Source organism: Heterocephalus glaber, unplaced genomic scaffold, assembly GCF_053883595.1.
Source record: "Heterocephalus glaber isolate CG9 unplaced genomic scaffold, H.glaber_assembly_v1.0 deba00000621, whole genome shotgun sequence".
NCBI lineage: Eukaryota > Metazoa > Chordata > Mammalia > Rodentia > Bathyergidae > Heterocephalus > Heterocephalus glaber.
In genome coordinates this window covers 35,367,592-35,387,904 of record NW_028258153.1, presented here as the reverse complement: position 1 = coordinate 35,387,904, position 20,313 = coordinate 35,367,592, and the positions used below count along the sequence as shown (strand labels likewise).

Sequence of the window (20,313 nt, the reverse complement as noted above, 5' to 3'; positions counted from 1 at the left end):
GTTCCTTAATGCTCAAGTTTGTTGTTAGAATGTAGTAGAAATTAAATCTAAGCACACCATGTTGAGACTTCTGCCTTATTTTTAAGTCCTAAAATATAGGTATCTGAATACAACTATGACTGAAAGCCTCTGAGGTTCTTTTCAGCTAAATCATTAATTTCATTCTGCCTATTGGTTATTACTGATTCAGTATCACAGTCACAGAATTCAGAATTGCATCAGTGTCCTGCAGCTTATGACATGTTTGTTATCTTTGCCTTTAAGATGGATTCATTGGCTAATAGTTCCTAGAAAACATACATACATACATACGTACATACATGTATATATCCATAAATGGCATTGCACATACTCACACTGTCACAATCACATTATAAACACATTCCAAGGAAAACTTGCCAGCTCCACACCGTGTCCAGCTCTCTTCACCTTTAACTTCTCAGTATGGCTCTTGCAAAGAGAATCATAAACTAGGTGAATCTGTAGGGCATCCTGCAGTCCCCGAGAGAGTGGGGCCCTGGGTCAGGGCCAGAGCAGGCACTCATGTACTTTGGATCTCTAATGACAGCTGTTACATTTTGGTTAAATTAGGGAACTTTGAAGAAAGTTGCTTTCTTGTTGAAGATATATTAAGCTTCTATATCTTCCTTGACTTTATCCCAGTAAAATGAGATTGAATTTGTTAGTTATAATGTAGTATTATAAATTTGCAAATATTTTATTGGATTATTTCAATTCGTTCATGGTAGTAACAGTATTAGTAACAACATTGTGTATAGCCTTTACTATGTGCTGGCTTTATATCTTATTAGATGCTTTATAAAGGCTTCAGCTAGATTAACACCTTTAATCCACACATTATCCCCCCACCCCCTCATTCAGTGTGTAGTACAATTAGTTCATTGTTCAGAAACACCTTTCTGAAGCACAGAGAGGTTAAATAGCTTGCCCAAGCTACACAGTGCCCAGGTGATAGGATCAGAATGTGAACCCAGGGAGGCTGGTTCGTGGTCTCACAGCTGTTCATACTTCTGTCAGGTATACTGTATTGAAGGAGTCTGTTCTTTTGGAATAGGACTGTTTGACCTGAATTTATATTGAATATACCTTCATTTAAAAAGTTATTTCTGCTGGAATGAATTTTTTTATTTTCAGGTTGACTTGGTAACAGGATTAGCCATAGAAGAAGCTTGTTATGCTCAGGTATGTAATACAATCACAAAATCAATGAGGATGCACCCTTCCAAATCCTGTGTTCCTTCTGTGTAATTCAAATGAAGTATGTATCGTTGAGTAAAATTATCATCATCCCCATTGCCAAATCACACAAATAAGTTAACATTAGTTGTCTCTGCAGTTTGACTGCTGTCAGCTCTTACAATTGATACTGTTCTGTAGACTAATGACTCTTGTCTCCATAATTTAGAAAACTCAGAATAACTAAGTACAGTTTATGCCATAGCTGTATGTGTAGGCTTATGTTGTCATTTAGAGGTGTGGGCTTGGCTCCTCATTTCGGGGGGTGGGGAATGTGTGCCTTTCATGCAGCAGTGGTGCTTGAAACTCACTGGCTTTTTCTAAAGTTCTGAGCCTTTTCTCCTGACCACTGAAAGTTCACTAGTGAAGTAACATGATTGTTTTCTTTTTTATATACTGTTGAGTTCTTTCTATTCAAAAAGAAAATGCCCCTCACCTCATCAAAAGATCTAAAATAGCTAGAGTTTTGTTCTACTTTTCCTGAGAATGGAAACTACATCAGACCCTAGTTAAGCATCACCATGAATTAGAAGCAATATCTAGAATGTTACTCTGTGTCCATTTTGTATATATAGGCAACCTGTTGTTGATGAGTAAATGCCATGACTGAATTAAATTATGAATGTCCTCAGGCTCAAAAAGCAGAAGCATGCATACACACATACTTAAAACACATTTGATCAAACATTTAAAGAAGAAATAACCACTTTTCCATAATTTCTTCCAGAAAATAGATGGAGAAGATAAACTTCTAACTTACTCTATGAGGCCAGCATTATCCTAATACCTAAGCCAGAGGAAGACATTACTAGAAAGGAAAATTAAAGACAAATGTCTCTCCTGAATATGAGCCAAAAAACCTCTTAATGAAATGATAATAAATTGAGTCTAATAAAGTATAGAAAGATTTAAACTCCCAGCCAATTTGCATTTGAAAATTCAGCATTTGAAAATCATCGCATGGAATCCATCACATGCCAAAGAAGAAAATTATATGATCATATGAATGAATGCAAAAAAAAAGCATTTGCTATAATCCAATTCCCATTCATAATAAAAGCTCTTCACAAACTATGAATAAAGTAGAATTTCTTCAAGTTGATATGAACATCTACAAAAAACCTGGTGAGGTGACATCATACTTAATGATCAGGCAAGAATAGACAAGCCAGGAACAAGGCCAGGATGTACTCTCTTGATGTGCCCTTTCAACATCAGATGGGAGTCCTTAGCCAATGCAGTAAGACAAAAAATAAAAATTATAAAATAAAAAATGTACATGTTGAGAAGGAAGATTGTCAAACTGGGAAATCCCAAAAAATCAAAGACAATAAAAAACCTCTTTAGCAATTGCAGCAAGATTATGTGAAACAAGATGAATATACAAAAATCAGTTGCTTTCCTATGTATCAGCAATGGAAAATTGGAATTGGAAATTTAAAAATACAACATCATTTACATTAGCACTCAAAAAATGAAAACCTTAGGTGTAAATCTAACAAGACAAGATCTCTAAGCAAAAATTATATAGACAGAGCTCTGGTGAAAGAAGAGGATAGCCCATGATCATGGATAGGAACACTTAATATTGTTAAGATGTCATTTCTCCCCAACTTGATCTATGAATTTAACTCAATCAGTAAAAATCCCAGTAACTGTCAGATATTGACAATCTGATTCTAAAGTTTGTATGGAAAGTACAAAGACTCAGGAGAGCCACAACAGTACTGCCAGAAACAAAGTTTGGGGGCTGACGTTACCTGACCCTAAGGCTTACCACAGAGCTACAGAAATCTAGACATTGTGGTACTGGTGAAAGAATCAATGACTAAATCAAGGAACAGAACCAGAAGCCCATTTGCAGACTCACACAAATATAGTCAACTTATATTTTGACAGAAGAGCCAAGGCATTTCAATGGAGAAAGGATAGTCTTGAAGACAAAATTGTGCTGGAACATGTGGACAGTGACATACATGAAAGTTGTCTAGATACCTTATGCTTTTCTCAAAATGTAACTCAAGATGAGTCAGAAACTAAGTATATGATGAACAACTGTAAAATTGACAAAAGATAATGTAGAGAAAAGCTCGGTGAGTTTGGAGTTCACTTTTTAGATACAATGTCAGAAGTACAAACCATATAAGAAAAAAATTAATGACTTTATTAAAGCTAACAACTTCTGCTTGTAAAAAGATACAGCTAAAAGAATGAAGAGACTTGGACTGAGAAAAAAAATTTTTGCAGAAAACATTTGAAAAGGTCTTGTGTCCAAAATATACAAAGAACTTTCAGATTCAACAATAAGAAAGAAACCCAATTAAAAATGGATGAAAGATTGGAACAGGTGCCACAGTAGATAAATAGAGGGCAAATAATCAGAAGTGATGCCAAAACATAATTCATAAAGAAATTGCAAATTAACCATTTTGAGATGCCAATTACAACCTGTTAAAATGACAAAAATCCAAAACACTGAACACACCAAGCACTTAGGAGGATGTAGAACTATAGAAACTCTGATTCCCTGCTACCCTGAATGTAAAATGGTTTGGACTACTTTCTAAGACACTGTGGCAGTTTCTTGTAAAACTAATTACACTCTCATCATATGACCCAACAATCCTGCTCTTTGCTATGTATCCAGATAAGTTGAAGACATACATCCACACAAAACCCTGCTAATCAGCTTTATTCATAATTGCCAAAACCTGGAGGCAATCAAGACGTCCTTCAGCAAGTGAATGGGGATTGACCATGGTACATGTATTCAGTGGAAAATTAAACAGCAGTGAGTTACTATCATGCAGCATGACATGAAGCAACCTTTAATACGTATTGCTAAGTAGAAATCCGTTTAAGAAGACCACAAACTGTGGTTCTAATTTAGTGGCATTCTGGAAAAGACAAAACTGTAGAGAGAGTTTTGAGAAACAGGTCAGGGATGAACAGGATATGTAGTTTGGTGAGACTGTTCTGGATAATAGTGTGATAGAGAACATATGCCATGCATTTGTTAAAACCCGTAGAAAGTACAACACAAGAGTGAACTGTAATAGAAACTGGATTTCACTTAACAATAGTGTATCATTATTGGCTCATCCCTTGTAGTAAGTATGCCACACAGACACAGGATGGTATTTCTTTTTAAGTACATTTGAAATGAAACATTTGGAATAAGGACAGTGAATTTAGTCAAATATTGAGAATTATTCAAATGACAGATTTCAGGATTTTAGAATGAACATCTGATTAGTTTTCTTAGATAATGCTTGACAGATTTTTAGGGTTGTATTTTTAATTTTTGGTATATAATCTTTTGTTTTTCTTAGACCATTCCAACAAAAGACAGACTTGAAGGTCTTCTTGCTTTTAAAGAGAAGAGGCCCCCTCGCTATAAAGGAGAATAGAAGCTGCAGAAATTCTTGGAGTGCCACTGTAGTAAGTGTACTCCTGGAAGTGTCTTTCAGATCTGCTCTTTGCCTCAGCGCATGGGATCTCTGTGACCAAAGTGCAGAGTGAGCTGCTCACTGTGTGCGTGAAGGAAGCATCTGGAGCCAACCCATCTTCATGCCTGTGTGTATCATGTCTGTTCATCCAGATGTATAAAGCTAGTAGTACATACTGTCAAAAACAGATTAAAATTAGGTATTTGTTTTTAAATATTTCCTGCATATGAGGCTTTCCATTCTTAATTTTGTAATGTGAATAATTTATATATTGCACACTCTAGGGAATAATACAGATTGTATATGTGCTGTTAAGAAAATAAAATTATTTCTGAATACCAAAATTGTGAAGTTGTACCAAATAAAGTTTCAAACTTATTGCGTAGCAACGGACGGACACACACACACACACACACACACAAACACACACATAATCCAACTGAAAAATGAGTTGATAAGATATTCTGAGTGAAAACAACCTGATATAAATAAAATTAATGAAAAAGAAATCTTGGAAACTTTCTCTTATCTCATCCTTTTTTTAACTGAATAAATCATTGCAGGTTGGACTTTGGAAGAAACTTTCCCATGGTGATTGCATCAGGCAATTTCCTCACATAGTCCTAGAACACAGTGTTAATGGTGTAGAGTTAATCCAGTCCGAGGTGAAGCCCAAAGAGCTTGTGAAGCCCACAGGGATCCATATAGTCATACTTGTAAGACCTCCTTCAAGCACAGGGCCTGGCCCTCTAGCATTAAGAGTCCTGGCCAATTGATAGAGGAGAAAAGAAAAATGGTACCTACAGGATTGGACCCCTGAGATGGCTTGGGTCAATGGACTGTTCTCTACTTTTTGGCCTTAGCTGGTGCACATAGCGGCCCATTCTCCTCTTCCAACAGATACAAGATGCCATCCTTCCTTTAGCAGGGCAAATTAGGAGCGTCCCAGAGGCCTGAGTGTCTGTAGCTAGGCTCACAGGATGGGAGGACACACAGATAAAGAGGTATGTGGAAAATGGGAACTGTGGCATTAACTTGTGGTCACTTTTCTTTGTATATACTTTATGAAGCCAGACTGCCTACTGCGGTGATACCCAGCTCTGAGCCTGGCTGTGCTAGGGGCAAGACTTGCCTTTGGTGTGTCTGTCTACAGCCAGACCCTGTACAGTCCAGATGCTTCCCACATGTGCCTTCCTCCTCCACTGTGCATTCATAGTCTCCCCCCAGCCTTCAATCCTGTTTTAAAAGCATAGACTTAATTCTTAAAATCCTAAAGTTTTTAGCATTTAATTTGGGAAGTTGAACTCCTACAATTCTAAAATTCTTATAAGAGACAAAGGTGGACAGACCAGCTGCTGTTTTCTCCTGACAGAGATGGGTGGCCATCCTTACTAAAGTGTGCACACCAATGTAAGGGCTATTGTCTTATCACCTTAGCTGCTGAGCCTGCAGATTTATGATGAAAGCCCAGTTGATCACCATAATATAAAAGGAGCTTATTAAAATTCACCTTGAGCTCCCCAGTGATTATATCTGATAGTGCGCATGCTTGTTTACTGATAAAGTTGCTGAGCTGTTCATTTCATGTATGACGGTTTCCAAAAAAAGTGGTGGTGTTTGTCTTGATAGACCTGTAAAAGTTTCAGGGCTATTTTGTCCCATCCGTGACATGCTGAAATGCCACTTCCATTTTAACTGAGTGGGGGTAATTGCGTTTGTGGGAAGAGGGTTATGAGAATATGCTGCGTGACTGTCTCTCCTGACTTGGACTCACAGGCCAGTCTGCTATTGCTGACTGACCACTGTTTAACGTCCTACCAAGTGCTGGTTAAGCCACGAACTGTGTATGAAAACAAAGTCCTATGGTGATGTCAGCTATCATAGGCTTCATATAGCAAGAGGAAAGTGACTTTGTTTGTGTAGAACAGTCTTGCTGATGAAGAGTTCTGATGCACACCCCAAGCCTGGAAGTTGGGGTGCTGCTCACGGCAGCTCCAGTGAAGTGAAGTGTGGGTCCTTCCTCTGAATCGTGTCAGTCCTGGAGCTAGAGATAAGTTGATGTGGCGGTGCAGTGTATGTATTCATATGTTCAGATTATGTTAAAGAAGGTTCAGAAAGGGAAGTGGATAGATCAAGCACAATCATAATTCATGAGGTGAGAGCAAAATGGAGAGGAAAAGTATTTCACCTAGATCATGAGACCTAGTGCCTCTAATTCAGCACTGGCTAATTTAAAACTTACCTATGCATGAAAAAGGTCTCCACATGACTGTAGTTCTCAGGTAAGAGAATTCTATTAGCCAAAAGAATCTGCTTCTCCATGGTTCGTATCTGTGATTTCAAGCATCATTTTAAGTTTTCTGTAATAATGGATCTGGGTGTCCATCAGTCAAGTCTGTTCTTCTTTTCTCCCTCTTAGCTATCACAGTTGACCTGTGCAAAGGGTCACTTTTCCAGCAGTGCTTAGGAAGGTGCTTTGTACTGGAGCCTAGGTAGTTGACTTTATCAATTCTTGGATGTAGTACTCAGAGAAAAGTCAGGTTTTCATATGGGCCTGTCGCTGGCTGACTGCTGGTCCTTTTCCACCCCTAGTGATATTCTCTACATTTGCTTCTATTTGGGATCCAGAGAAACTGGCTGTAGACCTTTCTTTTTAATCTGGCCTTTATTTATCTGTCAACCTAGTTAAACATTAACTGATACATCTGTCAGTGTTTATTGGGCTTTATCAATAGCAATAGATTATTTTTCTTGTAGTTTATCAAAGAATTGTGTCACAAAAGAAAAGCATTTTGATAGTTAAGAACCATTTCTTTATGTAAATGAAGCTGGACACATTGTGATTTGGATAATTGGGTTGTGGGTGTGTGTCAGGTGCTAAAACTCACTCTTTGAAATATCATCCTTTGAATTTTCATAGTCCTCTTTGAAACGTCTTAGTCAGTGTTTGCTTTTCAAAATAATTCTCAGAGCAGCATGAGAAAACTGAGTTCCTAGTGGGTAAAATTAAGGATGCAAAGGACACACCATGCCCAGGACCAGCCTGGGCGCTTGTCCACAGAAATCAGTGCAGCAGGCACTTTGGGGGCTGGAGGGAGGCTGGCCTTTTCTCAGTAAGTGGTAGCTCTGCATGTGTAAATTTCCTCTTAAAACCTTCCTTTTAAGGTCCTAACATAGAGGAGTGTTCAGCTGGAAGTGTGGCTCAGTGGTAGAGCATGTCCTTAGCATGCATGAGGCCCTGGGTTGGAGCCTTGGTACTGCAAAATATAAGAAAACACAGTATTATGTATTTTTAAGGGATGGTTTCACAAGATCACTGAACATAATCTGTGAATGAGCTGAGCAAATGGGGACTGGGTCTTGTGACAGTAATGACCTTGTGAAGCCCTTCATGCCTAGCAGGTGTTTTGCAGGAATTTTTACTTATTGTCCACAACCTCCCTGAAAAGATACATGCTATGGTTCATCCCATGATGTGAGCTGAGGACCAGAGCCTAGAGAGCTTGCTTGCTTGAGCCCCATAGCAGGGATGGGGTGGAGTCAGGGATTGAACCCACAGCTATTGACTTTCATCATTGTTAATCTTAAAAACACCCAGACAATGATATCACCAGAGGCTGTGATAGGTGTGTTTCTGTCAGCCAGTGTCCTTTGACCTGGTTTGTCAATGATTATCTTGTGATTTGGAGAGATAAGGAAAGTATGCTTATCCAATGATCTGGTGACACAGAAGCAGGCAGGGTGGCAATCGGAGATAACAACCCTCAGCATTTCCTCTGTATGAGGCACTGTATACATGTTCACTCATGCTCACCAAGACCTTAAGAGATAGCTTCATCAATTTCTAATATAAGAAACTGAGGCAGAGAGCAGGATTAGGCATTCTGTGCCCAGGGCCCCATCTGTATTCAGTGATGATACCATTGAGTTCATGGAACAGTCTTGTTGGGCATGAGGGGTGTATCAGCAAGATGCTATAGTGATCGTTTGATGCCTTGCATCTCTCTGTACCCAGCACTCACCACCGGAGTGCGTGTACCATAGTTTGATAGTGATACTCAAGAGGAAGCCAGGGTGAGCTCATTGTGGGTCAAGACCATCCCAGGTGCTTTTAGGGAATAGTCACAAATGTGTTTCCAGGACATGAGAAGGAAGTAGCCAAGAAAATAGCTATAGAAAGAAGAAAAGGCCTACATTATATCCACTTTCTGGGCTAAAGCCACCTTCTGAGTTAAACATTAACCCAGGACCAGAATATCCTGGTGTAAATACAATGGGAAAAAGTAACTAGTATCCCAGCTTATATACCATAAGTGTAGGCATGCACCCAGTGGTCTTCAGCAACCCTTAGCTGGCACCAGCCCTAATCACCATGTCATTGACAATGTAGTTTTGATAACCATCACTCAGTGGTTCACCACCACCCAATAGAGGGGCAGAGCCAAGCCTGTCATTGGCAGGAGCAAAATCTCAGACCAACTTTTGTCAGGTAGTTCCTTTAGAAATAGCTTGCCAACTTAAAGTGTTCCAGATCCTTCTTGCCTCGAACAGAGAATTGGACAAGACAAGCCAAAAATTTATTTGAAAACTGAGGGGTGAAGAGGTAAAGGAAGAGCTAGCTCTGTAGAGCAAACTTGGGCTGAGCAAAGAGGAAAGGATAAAAGCAAAAATAAAAGTACATTCTGCCTAGAAGATGCAGAGTAGACTACTGTGAGGAGTCACGATAGTGGGCTTCTTGTAGCGTCTGTGTCCTTAAATGTCCACATCTCATGGGAGCCCACAAGAAGTTCCACATTCAGGGTCCTGGAAATTATTGGCGCTGTCCTAGGATCTTGTAATTGACAGGTCCTGCTTATTTTCCCACCCAGCTTTGCCATACCTTATCTCCTATATCACAACCCCTCAATCCCACCCCAAACTAATTCTTAAAACCCTCAACTTCAAGCCTCTTTGGGGCCATGAGCTCTTCTCACTGGCCCACTCACTCTGCAGTGTACTTTCATTTGCAAAAAAACCGCTTTGTTCTTGTTACTCCTTTTAGGTGTCCTGCTCAATTCTTTGTTCAGGACATCAAGAACCTGGACAAGATCTCTGATCCAGTAACAGGTGGACTCGGGTCAAGTCTTGTGTTTAGTTCCTAACATCACACACAATTGAGGTGGTCACAAATTCACTCTGGTTTTCTAGAGGGCGAGTTTCTCAATGACACCATGGACAAAGCATCTTTTTCAATTGTAAAGGAATTCAGTAGTCCATGATCATTGCAGACACCCAGTCTGATCAGATGTGGTCTATATCAAACTACCTTATAATTTGTGAGGTCTCATACAGAAGTGCTGATGGCATTTTATTATTTATTTTATTTTATTTTATTTTATTTTATGTTTTGGTACCGGGGATCAAACTCAGGTCCTTGCGCTTGCAAGGCAGGCGGCGAAACCACTGAGCTAAATCCCCGGCCCTGTTTCCTATTTTAGAAGAGACCCACTGGGTTGAGGTAGATTTCATATTCATGGCCAGTTAGAAGGCATGTCCAAAACCTGGGCTGTTCATTTTGAAAAAGAGAAGTCCTAGGAAACGTGGCTAGTCAGTGGAACTGCAGCTTGAATCTGGAATTTCAGAAACTGCAATGGGGCAGGAGGAAGCTACAAAACTACCCCTTCCCTCCTGCTCTGCCACAAGTCCAGAGCCACAACAGATGAGGATTAAAATTAGTCTTGAGGCTTTCCTCTAGGATGCTAATGCAGAAAGCAGCTGTCTTGGGATAGGGCTGCTGCTATGGGAATTCAGAGGAGACGGAGCTAGAGAACAGCTTGGTGAAATAGTGCACCTGTGTCTTGGTGGGTCTGAACGACAGCCTTACTCACAGGTGCAAGTGCAGGTGGGCTGGGCCCAGAGGCAGAGAATGCAGCCACCTGCCTGAGAGCTGGCTAGCTACCATGACCCTTGCAATCCCACTGTTTAAGGGGTATCAGTTTCTTTAATACAGTTTTTTAAAGTTACTCTGCCTGAATGCCATATTTATAGCATAGATTTGGAGGGTTGGGACGATGGATTTCCATGGAAAAAACCCATTTGCTTATCTTCCTGCTGGGTTTCCCATGTCTGTCCTACTGTCTCCCACATGGGAGAGGAGTGGTGGAGGGCAGCCCCAAAGTCAGCTTGGCCAGGTGAGAGAGGGGTCAGTTAACTGTCTAGGTCTTGGTTCCTTTCTGACATGGTGCTTCCACCATGCCTCAGTAGCTTGGTCCCTAAAGCATTTCAAAGGCTGATGTGTCCTGTGTTTTCTGAATGCAGTCTCATGAACCAACTCACAGTGTGTTCCGGAACCTTCCAAGAGAAGCAGTAAAGTCATCGTGTCATCAAGTCGTAGCTTGGGACTACATAATTTTAGTGATGATGTCCACAGGGAAAAGTTTCAGAGAATTTGAAAATTGGTGAGTGCACTCTCCTGACCTTTTCAGAAAGTCTTAGTCACTTTCAGCCTCTGCACCAGGCTGAATGAAGCTTTTGTACTGCTCACAGAAAGTTAAGTATTTGCCAAGTGAGGTAAGTTCCAGCCCCTAAGAGCTTCTCTTGCATTGAGTCACATTTCTTTTGAGTTGCTGATTAACACTTTTCTGAAATACACTTTTTATGAAGCCTGTGACGTGCTTAAGAATGGCCATAATTTGAGTACTTTAGAAATATAAGTACAAGATACTTGTGACGTGCCACAGAAACAGGAAATAGCAGCATTTGACTTGGCAGAAAGTAATCCTAATTACTTTCTTAATACCAATCGGTGGTTCCAGTAGTTGTTTGTTCAACACCAATACAGGCGTATGGAGACCACTAGAAAGTTATTTTCTTTTCCTCTGGTCTGTGTGGGACTGTGGGGTGTGTGATGTGATGGGTAGTCCATCCTCCTGAAAAGACCCACAGAGTGCTTATCCCGGCCTGGTTCTCCTGAGCTCAGTTAGGTGTGTGATCTTCCAGGGAACCTGCCATTGGCCCAGGCTCAGGAAGGATTGGGAAACTCAAAACCCCAAGCCCACGCAGTTAGCATGACTTGCAGTTGTGCCCATATAGGCTTCATGTGTGTTAAGACATGTTTGTATGTGTAGATATAAAGATGTACATTGAATTTCCTAAACAACAACAAAACTCAATGGGGCTTACATTTTAAATTATAACCAGTTTCTTCCAGAGATAAGTTAATCTTTGAAAGTAGGGTTAAGGTACCAGGAAATAGAGCCAGGTCTCAGCGCTGGCCCGCCCCACTTCTCTTGTTCTGTGACCTTCAGCAGATGTTGAGTGAAGGCCATGTGTGTAGAACACACCTCACCAACCAGAAATGGATCCTAGGGCTTTGGGCCCCTGGACCAGGAATCCTTAATATATGCTCTTGGGCTCCATTTCATAACTTCAGAACATCGTTCTAGGTTGGCAGCCTTGGTGTTGGGATTGAGGAGAAGCCACCTTGGTGGGGTTTTTTTCTTCCTGTTTCTTTCTCTCTCTCTCTCTCTCACTCTCTCTCATTTTCCTTTCTTAGAACTAATTCATGTAATATAAGTCTCTCAAAGCATACAATTCAGTGTGTTTTTAGTATTCTGAGAATTGTAAACCATGCCCATAATTGTTTCATTAGCAGTCGTTCCTGATTGCCATGCCAACAACTATTAATCTATGAATTTGCCTGTTTTCATTTTGTACAAATGAAGTTATGCAATATGTAGCCCTTTGTGTGTCAGATTTTTAAACTGAACATACTATTTTCAAGTTTATCTGTGGTGTACCATATATCAATACTTCTTTTTTATTGCTGAAAATATTTTATTGCTTTTACAAATCACATTCACTCACCAACTGATAAACATTTGAGTTGTTTGCACTAACTGGCTGTTATAAATAATGCCATGAATGTGTGTAAGTACAAGTATGGATATGTTATCATTTCTTTTGGGGATGTTTAAAAATGGAATTACTGGAACATATGACAACTTTATGTTTAACTTTTTGAGGAAACTAGCCATCTGCACCATTTCACAATCCTATCAGCAGTGTTTGAGCGTTTCAGTGTCTTCCTGTCTTTGTCAACACTTGGTACTGACCTACATTTTCAGTGTAGCTATCCTAGTGAGGGTGAGGTGATATAGTGTGCTTTTCCTTTGCCGTTCGTTCCCTAATGACTGACGATACAGAACAGATGTTTATATGCATGTAGGCCACTTGCACATCCTCTTTGGGTAAGTATCTGTTCAAGTTCTTTGCTTATTTTTAATTGGATTGTCATTTTATTACTGTTTAATATTCATAAGGTAGTCCAGATATAAGTCCCTTATCAGTCATAGAATTTACAAACCTTTTTCTCACACTGTAGGTTTCCTTTCATGTTCTTGACAAGTCCCTTGAAGTGTGAAGGGTTTTAAATTTGGTGAAATCCAGTTTTTATATTGTTTCCTTTGATGTTTATACTTTGACATCACATTTATGAAACCACTGCCAAATTCAAGGTGATGAAGATTTATATTTTTGTATAAAAGTTTTATAACTTTAGCTTTTATATTTAGTTTTCTTTTTTATCACTTTCAGGTTAATTTTGTGTGTAGGTCCACATGCATTCTTGTGCATGTTGGTATCTAGGTGTCCCAGGACCCTGTGTTGAAAAGAGTGTTTATTCCTCACTGAATTATCTTGCCACCCTTGTCAAAAATCAAATTAACCATAAACCTATAGGTTTATTTCCAACTTTGCAATTCTACTCCAGTAACTTTTACACCGGACCTCATGCCAGCACCAGCCTGTCTTAATTACTATAGCTTTGTATTAAGTTTTAAAATTAGGAAATGCAAATCTTTTAACTTTTTCAAGGTTTTTTTTTCCCATTCTGGTTCTCTTGCATTTTCATATGAGTTGTAGAATCAGCTTGTCAATATCTGCTCCTCTGCAAAAGGCAAGGAAGGTTTTCTAGGACTTTGAAAGGCATTGGTTAAATCTGTAGATCAATTTGGGGAGTATTACCTTGTTATGGCTTGTACCTAAATGTCCCCCAAAGCCTCATGCAGTCGTAGGTCAGAGGTGGCTGGACCTAGAGTGTGTAATGCTGAGATTATGATGGTGGGATTGATTCACAGTACAATGCTAGGATTAAAGGTGCCCCACCCTGAGTGTGAGTGCTAAAGGCACGTAGAGTGGGTAGAATATAAGGGACAGAAAGAGGGCTGCTGTTATCACTTGCTGCTTGCTGATTGTTACTTCACTGCTAGCTGCCTTCTGCTTGCCCTGCTTTGCCATGGACTGTTTCTCCTCTCTGGTGCCCCCCTTCCATGCCACCCTGCCCTGGAGCCAGCTCTATGGAACGAAACCTCTACAAACTGAGCCAAAATAAACCTTTGCTCCTTTAAGTTTGGATCCTGGTTATTTTGTCTCAGCAACAAAAAAAATTTAACTAAGACATATCCTTTTAACAATATTATTTTCTAACTGATGAGTGTGGGATATTTTTTTCTGTTTAGTTCTTTAATTTCTTTCACTTGTGCTTTGTAGTTTCCCATGTATGTCTTCAACTTATTTCATTAGATATTTTTTCTATTTTTTTTTTTTTTTGAGACAGGATATTTATATATTTCCGGCCGGCCTTGAACTCTCGGTGTAGTCCAGGCTAGTCTCAAACTCATGCCAATCCTCCTGTCTCGGCCTCCCAAGTGCTGGGATTGCAGGCATAAGCCATCACACCAACCTTATTCTTTTTTGATCGTAGTGTAAAGAGAATAGTTTTCTTAATTTTATTTTTGGATTGTGTCATTGTTAGTTCATAAACTTACATTTGATTTTTATGTCTTGATATCTAGTAGAACTAGAATGCCTTTACTCTGAACAAATGTGTTTTAATTGGGTTTTTTTGTTTTGGTTTTGTTTTTGGTACCGGAGATCAAACTCGGGTCCTTTCACTTGTGAGGCAGGCGGCGGAACCACTGAGCTAAATCCCCAGCCCTTAATTATTTTTTTTAAGTAGGTTCCTTAGGATTTTCTATAAACAGTATCATATCATCTGCAAAGTGGTAATTTTACTTCTTCCTTTCCAATTTGGATGTCTTTTTCTTGAGTTGTTTTCCTGGCAAAAGCCCTCAGGACATGCGCAAGCGCAAGGACTCAAGTTTGATCCCGGTACCAAAAATAAATAAATAAAAAGCCCTCAGGACAATGTTGAATAAAAGTAGCAAGACTGGACATCTCATTGTATTCCCGATTTTAAAGGAAAAGCTGTACGTCTCTCATGATCATGAATGATGTTAGCTGTGGATTTTTTTGTAAATACTCTATCAGGTTAAGGAAGTCCTCTTCCTAGTTTATTTTTTTTTTAAATAATGAATGTTACATTTTGCAAAAATGCATTTTCTGCCTCTATTGAGATAATCATGATACTTGTTTTATATGGTACTTGTAATATAGTTATTACACTGATTGATTTTAAGATATTAAAACAACTCCAACTTGCATTTCTGGGATAAATCTCTTGATCCTGGTGTGTACCCTTTTGTTATATTGGATGTGTCTTGCTACCATTTTGTTCAGGATTTTGGGATCTGTGCTTATAGGGAATTTTAGTCTGTAGTTTTCTTGTGATGTCTTTGACCGAATAGGGTTGGTAATGCTGGCCTCTTAGAGTGATTTAGGAAGTGTTCCCTTCTCTATTTCTAGAATCATTTGGATAGGATCATGCTAATTATACTTTAAGCACTTGGATGAAAAAGTCATCTGGGAAACCATCTGGACCTGTTCTTGTCTTCATTGGAAATGCTTTGATTACTAACTCAGCTTCTCATTACAGCTCTGTGCAGATTTTCTATTCCTTTTTGAGTTGGCTTCACTAGTTCATGTACTTTTTAGGAATTTTCCTATTGCATCTAAGTCAGTTATGATGAACCTTTTAGAGACCAAGTGCCCAAACTGCAACCCAAAACATATTTATTTATTGCAAAGTGCCAACACTGCAAATAAAGCTCAGTGCTCAGCTGCTGGGGCAATATGGCTTGCATGCCGACAGAGAGGGCTCTTCATGTCTGCTGCAGCACGTGTGCCATAGGTTCACCACCAGTGATCTAGGTTATCTAAATTATTTACATATGATTATTCATAGTTTGCTTTTTATTTTTTAGACAAACCCTTTTGTTCTTGATGTTAATATTTCAGTCGTTTTTCTCTCAATTGGTCTAGCTTGGTTTATAAATTTTATAATCTTTTTAAAAAACTAACTTCATTTCATTGGTTTTTCTTATACTTTATTTATTTCCATTATAATCTTTATTATAGACTTAATTTGCATAGGGGTAATTTGCTCTTATCTTTAAAATTTCATAACATGGAGTATAAAGTTACTGATGTATAATCTTTCTTCCTTTTAATGTAGTCATCTACAGCTATTCATTTTCCTCTAAGTACTGCGTTAGCAGCATCCCATACATTTTGGTATGTTATTTTGTAGAAAAGAATTGACATAGCAAGCCTGAGCTGCTGTCCTTGGGAAGGACTATAAGGTTGGCTCTTGGCTGGCATTGGGGAAGTTGGTTTTGGGAGATTCCCATTATGCTAAACTTCTGCTTTCCTTTTAGGAATATGGACTTTGGGTATTTGCCTGGCAGAGCACACCACTTGGCAAGCCCCCAGGAAAAACCCATAGGCTCTCTGTTTCTAATGAGGTGTTGGCAACAACTCACTCATATTCTTCTAATTCATCACTTGAGGAATGAAGCATCCTGTGTTACCCTATTAGAAGAAGATTCTTGGCGGCAGCTGGTTTCCCTTGATCTTCGCTCTGCCCTGTTCCCCTTTGCTGCTTGTGCTTGGCATCCTTCTGCTATGATAAATCAGAACTGTGAGTATGATCATGTGCTGAGGGCTGTGAGTCCTTCTAGAGACCAACTAGTTGTCCAACACTTGGGGCTCTTGTTCATCTCAAAGTATCTTTTAATTTCCCTTGTGACTTTTTCTTCAACTCTTTGTGGATTTTGGGGTTTTTTTTTTTTAAGGATTGTGGTTTTTAATCACATACTTGTGAATTCCCACATTTACTTTTTTATTGATTCCAATTTTAATTCCATTGCCTTTGGTGAAGATACCTAGAGTGAATTCAGTCTTTTTAATTTTATTAAGACTTGTTTTATGGCCTAATCTATGGTCTCTCCTGGAGAAGATTCTGGAAGGAATTGTGTATTCTGCTGTTGTTGGATGGAGTGTTCAGTAGATGTCTGTTAGGTCTAGTCAGTTTATAATGATGTTTTGTTCTTTTATTTCCTTTTTGGTCTTCTATCTAGGTGTTCAATCCACTTTTGAAAGTGAAGTATTAAAGTCTGCAACTGTTATTGTATGATTTATTATTCAAAATTAATCGTTAATTATCTATTATTTCTCCTTTTAATTCTGTCAGGCTTTGCTTCATATATTTTGGGGCTTTGCTCTTAGCTGCATATATGTTTATAATTGTTATGGCTCCTTGGTAGATTAACCCTTTTGTCATTATAGAACATACTTCTTTGTATCTGGTAACTATTGCACTTGATCTTAGCCAAAAGGCTGAGAAGCGATCATTATCTGGTAACTATTTTACCTTAAACTTTATTTTTTCTTATATTAGTAAATCCGTACATTCTCTCTTCTAGTTACACTTTGCAAAGTACTTTTCTCCATGTCATTTCTTTTAAGCTGGTTGTGACTGTGACCTCTAAAGCGTATCTCCTATAGATACTATAACATTGGTCATGTGGTTTTTATTCATTATACCCATTCTGCCTTTGGATTTGGATGTTTAATCATTCACATTTAATGCAATCATTGCTAGGATAGGATTCATATCTACTATTTTACTGCGCATTTTCTTTATGTCATGTTCATTTTTGCTCTCTTTCCTATTACTGCCTTCTTTGTGTTTAGTAGGTATTTTCTGGTGTACCATTTGAATTTTTTGTCATGTCTTTTGGTGTACATTTTTTACTTGATTTCATGACTTATAAAATCCATTTTGGATTAATGCCAGTTTACTTCAACAGAATACATTTTTGCTCCTGTGTGGCTTTGTACCTTTTCCCCTCTTCTATGCTGTTATCATCATATAAATTATATCTTTATGCATCATAGGGCCATCAGAGCAGCTTTATACTTATTACTTTATGAAGAAAAAGAAGTTACAAATTAAATATATACTCACCTTGTCTTTTATGTATTAGTTACCTTTCTCAGTGCTTTTTATTCTTTGATGTGAATGTGAGTTACTCTCTAGTGTCTTTACATTTTAACCTAAAGGACTCCCTTTAGTATTTCTTGTAGGCAGGTCCCCTAAAGACAAATTCTCAGTTTTTGTGTCTTAGAATGTCTGAATTTTCCCTTCATTTTTGAGGGATAATTGTCTAGATAGAGGATGCTTAGTTGACAACCTGTTTCCACTAGCAGTTTATATATGTCATCCCACAGCCTTTTGTCCTGAGTAGTTTCTTATGAAAAACTGGCTGCCACTCTTACTGAGAGTCCCTTGCAGATAATCTTGCTGCTTACAACAGATTCTCTGTCTTTTGACAATTTGTAACATGTCTCAACATGACTGTCTTTGAGTTGTCCTATTTCATTGATCTTCTTAAGTCTGTCAGTTCATGTCTTTTGTCCTGTTTTGGCTGCTATCTTTTCAAATAGCTTTTCTACCACTTCTCTCCTCTCCCTCCCAGACCCCCATTATGTGCTTGTTACTTAATATCCTACAGGTCACTGAGACTCTTCATTTTTCTTTGTTCTTTTTCTGCTCTTCAGGTTTGATCAATTTCTAATGATAAGTCTTCAACTTTACTTATTCTTTCCTTTGCCATATTCAATCTGCTTTTGAGACCATCTACTTATAATTTTTCATTGCAGTTACTGTGTTTTCAGTTTTAGAATTATTCTTTGGTTCTTTTTTATTTTTTCTCAAATTTTTCTATATTGATATTTCTTTAGTCAGGTATCATTGTCATACTTTTATTCATTGGACATATTTTGAACAGTTAAATATTTTCTGATAGTTTCAACAACTGGACATTGTCAGGAGTAGTTTCAATTGTGTTTCCTTTTTTTATTTGTTTGTTTATTTGCCTATCTGGTAATGTTTTGTTAAATAATAGACTTTTAAAATAATAAAATGTAGCAATTCTGGAAATTAGACCTTTTCCCTTCAACCCAGGTTTATGGTTGCTGTTTGTTCTTGCTATTTGCTTATTTATTTAGTTTCCTAATGTTTTTTATTAAGTTTATTGATACATTTTAGGTATACAATATAATGACATTTATCATTGGAAATTTGCACCTTTACGTAATCTATGTTGGTTCTTATTTTTTTCTCATTCCCCTGCCCTCCCTTCGACCCCTCCACCCCTTCCTATTTACAAAGACTTTGTTTCCATTCTTTCATTTTCTCGTATTAATTCCATTCCCTCCTTTTCTCTAATTCTGTATTCTTTGTTGAGTATGGCCACTAACATCTCTGTTTGTTTAACATGGTGGTCAGCTCATGATTGGACTGTGATTTCCTTGGGGCTGTGCACATATTGAGGCATGCTGTCAAGGGTTTGTCAGGCAGTTGACAAGCTACCTTAGTCTTTGCTTGCTCCTGTGCAGAGCCTTAAAGTCAGCCAGAGGTAAAAGCTGGAGACTCTGTAGGTCTTTCCTGCATAGTAGTGCCTTGCACATGTTGTGGCTTCTGGATTCCTGGCACACTGATGCACTTAAACTTTCTGCCCCCAGAAACTCAAGGAGCAGATCTCTTTGTAAGCTCCCTCATCTCTGGCATTCTGTTAGAGCACTAAAAAATAGATGACGACATGTGATCACAGTGGTTGTGAGAGTGTTTGTCTCCAATGTAAATGTGACCACTGGGAAGGGGCAGTGGAACAAGACAAGTTAAAATACCACAGTGCTTTGTGTTCTTATTGCAATTCCACCCTTTTCTTGAATAAATGCTTCTTAGATCCTTACAAGTTCTGGGCTGATTTCCAAGGTTCTGAAAAGGTTTTGATAGGGTTTTGTTTTGGGCAATTTTGCTAGTGTTCTCATTGCTTATACAGAGCAGCAAATTTTGGGAAGTTTTCCCTGTGCTGTGCACACCGACATCCCTTCCTACCCCACCCTGATTCCAGTGCAACTATGTACATGTCCTGCTGCTGTTGATAAATGCAGTGTGCAAGCTGGCATGCTGACTTCTGGCAGATCACAGCTGCATTCCTTGAATTATTACTATTACAGCTTAAAATGCTCCATATGCCTTATTTCCCATGTGAAAAGTTTAGTTGCAATCAAAGCATAGGAGTTACTGTGTATTGTCTTATAACTGTCTGCTCTGAGGATAGGCTTAGGAGCCAGAAGTAGGCTGCTCTTGTCAGGCTCTTTCACTCTGTCACGAGGTTAGACAGTCTGAGGAGTTGTGCTCATTCAGCCCACCATGGCTATACAACTGTAAACCAAAGCAAATCAGGCTGTAAATACACCATTCAAGTTCAAAGGCTAATTATTGCCATTCCAGCATTTATTAGTATTTCGTGTTTTAGAAAAGCATTTTTTCTGCCAGGCTATTAAACTCAGGCTCTACTGCTGCACATTTACACGATCA

General features: G+C 38.7%; 2 protein-coding genes and 1 long non-coding RNA gene across 15 annotated transcripts in view; 2 read left to right on the top strand and 1 right to left on the bottom strand.

Annotated features, from left to right (window-relative positions):
• Positions 1-5,050, top strand: part of Auh (AU RNA binding methylglutaconyl-CoA hydratase) — a 192,567-nt gene extending 187,517 nt beyond the window's left edge. For all 12 annotated transcript variants that reach the window (XR_002391025.2, XR_002391024.2, XR_002391022.2 and 9 more), the window contains 2 exons: positions 1,156-1,203; positions 4,590-5,050. Coding sequence is in view for 7 of the 12 variants with exons in the window: in XM_087206372.1 (XP_087062498.1) it covers positions 1,156-1,203; positions 4,590-4,667 (126 nt within the window). In the remaining 5 variants the exon portion in view is untranslated. The remainder of the gene's footprint in view (positions 1-1,155; positions 1,204-4,589) is intronic.
• LOC110346795 (uncharacterized) lies at positions 4,218-7,437 on the bottom strand. Its single transcript, XR_002391028.2, has 2 exons — positions 6,949-7,437; positions 4,218-4,881 (listed from the first exon to the last, which is right to left on the bottom strand). It is a non-coding gene; the product is annotated as an uncharacterized LOC110346795 (long non-coding RNA).
• LOC106008188 (uncharacterized) overlaps positions 5,203-20,313 on the top strand; it is a 27,776-nt gene continuing 12,665 nt past the window's right edge. Inside the window, exons 1-3 of one of the 2 annotated variants that reach the window (XM_087206373.1) lie at positions 5,203-5,710; positions 11,004-11,143; positions 16,301-16,563. In XM_087206373.1, coding sequence (XP_087062499.1) covers positions 5,687-5,710; positions 11,004-11,143; positions 16,301-16,563 — 427 coding nt within the window. In that variant the 5' untranslated portion in view covers positions 5,203-5,686. The other variant, XR_002391026.2, reaches the window with a different exon arrangement.